This window comes from Eurytemora carolleeae, unplaced genomic scaffold, assembly GCF_000591075.1.
Source record: "Eurytemora carolleeae unplaced genomic scaffold, Eaff_2.0 scaffold1503, whole genome shotgun sequence".
NCBI classification, from domain to species: domain Eukaryota; kingdom Metazoa; phylum Arthropoda; class Copepoda; order Calanoida; family Temoridae; genus Eurytemora; species Eurytemora carolleeae.
The window spans coordinates 65,388-73,158 of NW_019397390.1; the positions used below are offsets into that span (position 1 = coordinate 65,388).

General features: G+C 33.1%; 2 protein-coding genes across 7 annotated transcripts; both read right to left on the bottom strand.

The window, feature by feature from the left end:
• Window positions 1-1,130: 1,130 nt before the first annotated feature.
• LOC111714040 (zinc finger HIT domain-containing protein 3) lies at window positions 1,131-3,407 on the bottom strand. Its single transcript, XM_023489042.1, has 5 exons — window positions 3,306-3,407; window positions 2,338-2,489; window positions 1,947-2,034; window positions 1,458-1,557; window positions 1,131-1,197 (listed from the first exon to the last, which is right to left on the bottom strand). Exons 1-5 carry the CDS (start codon window positions 3,374-3,376, stop codon window positions 1,156-1,158), a joined length of 453 nt encoding a protein of 150 aa, XP_023344810.1. The 5' UTR covers window positions 3,377-3,407; the 3' UTR covers window positions 1,131-1,155.
• LOC111714039 (GPI ethanolamine phosphate transferase 3) lies at window positions 3,407-7,355 on the bottom strand (the record flags this gene model as incomplete). 6 transcript variants are annotated; one of them, XR_002767870.1, is given in 6 exon segments in its annotated part: window positions 3,407-3,947; window positions 4,029-4,667; window positions 4,816-5,034; window positions 5,412-5,530; window positions 6,629-6,784; window positions 7,269-7,355. XR_002767870.1 is itself a non-coding variant. In XM_023489040.1 (5 exon segments), coding segments are annotated over 4 exon segments (563 nt in total), but the record flags the coding sequence as incomplete, so codon positions are not given.
• Between the last annotated feature and the right edge of the window lie 416 nt (window positions 7,356-7,771).

Here is a 7,771-nt window from a genome sequence, read left to right on the forward strand (position 1 = left end):
AAGGCAGCCCCCCCCCCCCTACATCAAATGTGCCAACTCCACCATCCCCTTTATTTTTATGACTAACATTGTACATTGAAATGGATAAAACTTCAAGGGGAGATGAGTCCAACGGCTCAATTACTCTAATTTAGTTTAAATATGCGATTTGTAAAAAGCTTTTTTCAATCTGAAACCCCCCGTTAAATAATTTGCAGGTATATAACAAGTTATTATATGCCGGCACAATCAAGTCATTATTTCAAAATTCAAACCATTAAAAGCCATATTTAATCTGGAGATTAATAAAAAGGGAGATCAGGCAATGATCTTGATATCCACCATTTTAAAGTTTTCATCTCTCATTTCAAAATTCAAACCATTAAAACCATGCTAATAAAGATTGTCTCTTAGGAAAACTTATCTACTTAGTTTAGCAATTTAACAAATTTAACAATTAACAAAATAAAAAGGTTTGTCGAAATTGGTTTAGCAAAGTGTTAATTTTAATTAAATAGGATCGATCTTCTGAACTAACTTACTTGCAGTAAAGTTTTCCATCAACTATTTCAGTTTGGAGAGTATCAACAGAAAACACATGACTGAAAACGAAACAGGGGTATATGTTTACTCGAAAATCATTTTTTCATCCCCCCCCGCCCCCCCCCCCCCATTTATAAAAATAATTGTTCCACTTGGTTTGGATATACCCTACCTAAAATATTTGTTTGGTTCTACCCTACTCAGAATATTGATTTGGATATACCTTACCTAGAATATTGGTTTGGATATACCCTACTTAGAATATTGATTTGGATATAGCCTACCTATAATATTGGATATAGCCTACCTAGAATATTGGTTTGGATATACCCTACCTAGAATATTGGATATAGCCTACCTAGAATTTGGATAAACCCTACCTAGAATATTGGATATACCCTACCTAGAATATTGGTTTGGATAAACCCTACCTAGAATACTGGATATATCCTACCTAGAATATTGGTTTGGATAAAACCCTACCTTAAATGTTGTATATACCCATCCTAGAATATTGGATATCCCTACCTAGAATGTTGGTTCGGATAGCGGAACCAGTATCCAACTGAGACCTTCTCCCAGGGAAAGAAATGAGTGTGCTCTGTTTCCCAAAATTTCATTTTCTTGTTTTATTTATTCTTGGTTCTCAATATCCTCCTGTATTGCCGCCAACACCTTAAAAAATGCCACAATAAAATTTTCCCAAATTCAAACTAAAAATTTAACATCATAGTTAAATTAGAAAAAAATAAAGACAGTTAAATAGGTAGATGTTAAGAGATACGCTCTTTCTCTACCCTTGATCCTTTAAGTTTGCATTTTCTTCAAATAGTTACTTGAACATATATGTGTTTTCCCTTAAAATCTTACTTCTGGGGGTAAAAAATAATTTTCAATCAGTGGGGGAACCCCTGCAATGAGACTATTATTCCTACCTGTTCGTCCGTAAGCTGAATCCCTGTTGGTTCAATAACCTTCAAACACTCGTCTACGAACTCAATAAAAAGAGGCTCTTGCATAGCCTTCCGCATCAATCTAAAATAATAATAATGCAATGATGACAATAACAATAAAAATAACAATAATAATAACAGTAACAGTAACAGCAACAGCAACAGCAACAGCAACAGCAACAGCAACAAGAACAAAAGAATAAGAACAAGAACAATAACAATAGAAATAACAAAAACAATAACATCAAGACTAATAACAATAATAACAATAATAACAATAATAACAATAATAACAATAATAACAATAATAAAAATAATAATAATAATAAATCTAAACGGAAGTGATCAGGCTTGAGCTCCCGTCCATTTATCAGGGTCTAATACATTTAAAAATCAAAACTAAGATTTTTTGATTTTTAAAAATAATATTTTTCTTTACTAACAACCTTCAGATGTCCCTCAAACCATTACCTTGGAGGATTCTCTGAGGAGTCGATGGTTTTTAAAAACTCCTGAAGATGGGGATTTCTGAGGAGTTCCTTCAAAGCTTCACTTTTCCCTAGAGATAATATATATATACTTTGCTTGTCTGGATCCAACGTCAAAACAGCTGAATCGATCAGGCCAAAATTATTATAATAACTCACATGACCCCATTGGCAGGATTATGGACGTTTGGAACTTTTTATAACAAGAAAAATTGTTAATAAGAGGTGTTGAGCGCAATGGTATTTCAATAAATTAAAAACAGAAAATTTAGTATGAAGTTAAATTGATAATCTTTATCAATTATGAAAGAATCCAGACAAAGAAAAACTACTAAAAAATCTTATTCTCATTGATATTCAAATTAAATATTTACTTAGAAGCTGAAGTTGATCTACTGGTACAGTTTCAGCTGTTTGAAACTTGTGTACACCGGAAGTTGAAGATGATTCCACGTGGGGGTCCTCAGTAGATTTGACAGAAGGGATACAGTTGTCAATGTGAGTTTTAAAGCAGGCGACAGAGCAACTAAAAATATAGTTTGCCAGTTATTTCTGAATTTATTTTAAAGTGGACGGTTAGCGTAATTTTAAGTGACCCTCCATGCCATATGGCAATGCTCGATTCACAACGGTACCCTTAAAAGCTTTGTCTGGTCAACAATGAATAGGATATCCAAGTTTTCGGGTTTTTAAACTTTTCTTTTACATTTGTAGGTTCTCTGCAAAAGTGATTTGCGCATTTCTTGGTCAACAATGAATAAGATATCCAAGTTTTAGGTTTTTAAAACTTTTCTTTTACATTTGTAGGTTCTCTGCATAGGTGATTTGCGCATTTCTTGCAATGCAGTGGAGAAATTATAAGAATTGAACTCGGTCAGGAGAACAATGCTATCTTTAACACTTTTAATCAGATTCAGGTTTTAAGGGTACCGTTGTAAATCAGGCATTGCCATTTTTGAATGGAGGGTCACTTGAAATGACGCTTAGAGTCCTTTTAACGTACATATAAGAAACTTTACCAAAATAAATTTGTCTAGATAAGATTAAGACGATTTAGGCTTACACTATGCTTGGGAAAAGGACATTTTGTGGAAACAATTAATCTACATTAATTACTCTTTAATCATTTTCAGTAAGTTTTACATCGTTTCTTTAATTGGAATCAAAAATTGGTTTTAAAGCAAAACCCTTTCTTTTAAAAATAAATTTAGTTTGGAGGTAAATTTTAATGATTCTTTAAAATACCAAAATTCAACCTCTTATGATTTTTTTTGTCCACGGCGGGTGTCAATTTGAAGTCAGAAAATCTACATTTTATAAGTTATAAAAGATCAAGACTTACTAGAGTATATTACAGGTGGGACACTTATATTTCTTTTCTAGAAGAGTGCAGACCTCACATTTGGTCACCATTTTAACATTGCTCAGTCAGCTGATTCGAAATCTGAAACCATACCAAACATAACAACAGCTGTAATAAACCAAACCAAACATAACAGAGGAACAGCTGATACGACGGTTCATGATCAAAATCTAGAATTTAATTTATGAAAAGTCAACGTTTCGGTGAGAGCATGCACAAGGGGATTAAAAGGAAATACAGAATTTTTTAACTGTAAATCACAAGTTAACATTAATTATAAGATTTATTTCTAAGTGAAAATTCGTCAAACTTGACTTCAAGAGTATTTCATTCAGTGCAGTTTGGCTAGATTCAAGAGCAACGAGAAAAATAAATAATTCTTTAAATCAATTTATTAAGGCATTGCAAAACTTTCCGCAAAAAAATACAAAGAGCATTTTTTCTTTTCTGCACAGATAGTTTTACTTTTTACTTAAAACGCCCCATTATATACTGTAGAATGTATAGAAAACAAGTTTAAGGGGAATAACAAAATATCTTGGAACAAGTTTCCATAATATTAACAATAAAAAAACAACATTTTAGTTTAGTCTAGATTAAGGCTTTTGTCACAAAAATGCACTATACATTGTATAGTGTATACTGTAAATTGTACATTGTACACTGTAGTGTATACTGTGCATTGTACACTATACACTGTACACTGTAGTGTGCATAGACATAAATATATCATAACTGGTACAATTCGTTCACAAACAACAAGACTATAGTTTAAGCTCACAATCACATTTATCACACGTACAAGCAGAGAAGGGCCCCTTTGAAAGAATATTTGGGACATGTTAAAAGAAAAAAAAAAAAAAAAAAATTATGAATTGTAAAAACTGATTTTTAAAAGCTATGATAAATACGAAAAGAGGAGTACTTGAGTGCCTGTGTAAGATAATCAAAAAAGAATTGAAGATTGAAGAAACTTACAATTGAAATTATTAAGTTCTGCCAACAAAATTTTCTATTAGCCTTATTAAATTTTTAAAATGATTCATTCTTCTTAAATTTTCTGATTTGTCCCCCAAATTGACGCTGTCTAATTTGATGTGGGACACCCTGTATGTCCCAACAAAAATTCTCATGAGATTGTACAGTTTAACAACTACAAATATTCTCATGAGATTGTACAGTTTAACAACTACAAATATTCTCATGAGATTGTACAGTTTAACAACTACAAAAATCTGACAAAATCTTAATGTTTCACAGACAAAAAGTTTAAAAGCAAAAAACTTTGAGATCGAATTAACGCAAGTAGGACTCCAGATTCTCCAGATTAGTTGACTAGTGCTGAAAAAAACCCAGAGGTGAATATTTTTCAAAATTACACCCTCAAAAAAAACTATTTTTGATTATTTGGGGGAAAAATGAAAAATCGAACTTCAATGATTTTCTAAAAAGGGGGGGGGGTTATGATTTCTAAGGAATATATACAACCCTGAAAAACCCCGAATTATCAGGATAATTTAAACTTAGCATAGCAGGCCGAAACTACGGACAGTACTCGGATGAATATAAGGTATCCTAGAATCAGACCAAGAAGGCTCACACCGAACCCAACAGCTTCGAAGATGAACTTAGGAGCAAATATCTTCCAAACCATGAGATGACGTCGCAAGACAGCGGCAGCCATCATACTGCAGAGCAGACGTACGCCCTAAAAAAACGTTTAAACTTCTATATTGTAAATTGGAGAAATATATTTTTCTTACAAAACTCTAGCATTTGAACCCAGCTTTGTCTGAAAGCTAAGCTTTCTAAAAGATAATATAAAGGAAAGGATCTGAAATCCTCCCCATTTAGGAGTTAAAATTTTAAAACCAAGCCAAGACAAATGCGTGAAGAGGTTTGTGAGCTATGATTAGGGTTTCCAATCGCAATTCTGTTGCGCGGAATTGTCCGGAATTGCACGGTATTGCGCGCAATTCTTAGGAGTTTACGGGGCTCGCAATTACGCGCAAGTAAAATCCACTTGCGTTGGAAACCCTAGTTATAATAAGACATCCAAATAGAATATTTTTTTTATAAATTAACCTTGAGAAGAATATATTTATTGATGAGAAGAAATAAAGCAGATTTAGTTTCTTCAGTATTCTCCAGTAGTACACTTTCTCCCTTCTCCAGTTCACAGAACGCATCCGGCAGTACACCAGCTATATTATAAAGAAAAGTACATAAATTATGTAAAGTACTGTCACAAAAAAATTTGGTAGCTCGACCTTAGCAGATCTCTTCATCATCGGTCCGTATACGGGGTTAAGATAAGATAAGAGAAAAAATCGTGGAAGATCCCCAATGTGAGATTCCTGACCGCCTTCGGTAGTAATGGTCTCAGTCAGGACTGATTCCCAAAAAAATCAATACATTTACCTCCCAGATCTGTTTTGGACAGTACACCAGATATATCTTAAGGAATTGTAGAAGTAATTTTGAATGCCATGTCCGATTCACAATTATATTCAGTAAACCTGTGTCAGATCAAGTTTGAATGAGATCTTTTTCTCCTATTTTCTGCTGCTTAGGGTTGTATGGGTGTTATTGTTATACACGTTTAATTCTTAAGAAACCTATACAAAAATGGCTTTCATAATTCTACTATGTATAATTGATCGAAGAAAGTTAATCAATAATTGTATAAAATAAAAAAATGTATAAAAACCTTGAACATTATTAAGACTAATAGAAAAATTCAGAATAAGACACTAAACTGAAAAAATTGTTGAAAATTAGATTTTCGTTAAAAAATAAAATTTCAACCTTTGATTGGGAAATAATTGCAACAAGTAGCGCTAGATGGTGGTCATAAAACCATTGTGTGGATATCAACGTTTATTGTTTGGATAGCTGAATATTTTCCATTGTTATTTCTCTTCAAAAGTGCGTTTCTACTGAAGGAAAACATAAAGGAATTATCACAATTAAATATCCTTTTAAAGTTAAAGAAGCAGCAATATTTTTCATATTATTGCTCAGGTAAAGTTTTCAAGGGTACGGTTGCTATTAGGGAAATGACACTATAAATTACGGTTACAGTCCCTTGAAAAACTCACTTGCAGTACATCTGCTGTGATAAGGTATTTAGAACTCTTCAAGAAATGATGACTTAATCTCTCTTACCTAATGTTTTCAACTAAATTGCAGACCCTGTAATTTCCTTCCAATTCCGCACTATTCCGTGCAATATGAGAAAAGTTGTGTGCAATTCCGCACAATTGCGTGCAATGGAATTCCGATTGGAACCCTACTCTTACCTGTTCCGTTTGTCTGGTATGTTTGTTTGTGTCTGAGCCCGGGAAGGAGAAGGTAGAGGGAGAAAGGAGAGAGAAGAAGAAGAGGAAGAAGTAGAGATGATAGCAATGAACTCGCAAATGTATTCCAAGTTATGAGTAGAGCAGGAAGAATGTGTCCTGAAAATTACAGTGGTTTATATTTCTGGCAGTGAAAACTTTTATTAATGAAAAACTGTCTTGGTGGACTTTTATATGAAGTACGTCAAATCATGATTCTTTTTTAGCGGTTTGGTTTTTTTGTTGGGAAGAACGGAAATAGTGAAACTTCAAATTTTTAAGTTTTAGATTTTAATTTTAATTAAAATTACAAAAATTATCTATATATAATATATATACTTTGTTTGTATGTCTGTCTTTCTGTTTGCTTGTCGATTTGTATCCAATTAATGCCAAAACAACTGAACTAATTGGGTCCGAATTTCGTAACATTTTGTGAATCCTCGAAGAGAAACAGTAAATTCGCAAAATTTTTTATTTTTGTTTTATCAAAGAGAAAGGCTGAAATTTTAGATTGAGAAATATTAAAATTTGAAATTGAATGTGGGGGCGAGCTGCCTGGATAGCTTTGTTTCATAAAATATATACCCTTGTATGCTAATACCTGAATAAGATTCCCCAGCTATTTGACTGCCTTCCATACCGATAAATGCCGCGGACCATTGTATATGAGGGAATGTAGTTTGGTGCCCTGAATAAGAGACTTTTGAATAGTTGACTAAATTAGAAGAATTAATCCCTTTGATTCAGAGATAATATATCTTTTTTAAATCTAAATTTTTATGATTGATTTAAAGATCACATCGGGTTTAAATTATCTCTGACATAAATAGCATTACAAGTTTAACAGAAGTTTGATTATTTTTAAAATTTAAAATTCGAAAATATCTCTGAGATTCTGATTCATGCTCGGACTGAGCTTCAGGTTCAGGGTGAGATTCTTGATTTTTAAAGGTGGTTCATGAGAGGTTGGCTTGGTTTTGATATCAGATTCGGGCAGGGGTGTATATAATTTCATTTCCCCCCCCTGGGGGGGGAAGAAATCAAAGGTCACAAAAGAGGGGAAGGGGAAGGGAAGGGGAAGGGAAAGGGGAAGGAAAGGGGAAG

Bases quoted from the DNA above. Each gene is read 5' to 3' on its own strand.
- LOC111714040 (XM_023489042.1), bottom strand. From the start codon at position 3,376: ATGGTGACCAAATGTGAGGTCTGCACTCTTCTAGAAAAGAAATATAAG. The intron at 2,490-3,305 runs GTAAGTCTTGAT...CTATATTTTTAG, and splicing joins CCCACCTGTAATATACTCTA to TTGCTCTGTCGCCTGCTTTA. The intron at 2,035-2,337 runs GTAAATATTTAA...TATTATCTCTAG, and splicing joins AGATCAACTTCAGCTTCTAA to GGAAAAGTGAAGCTTTGAAG.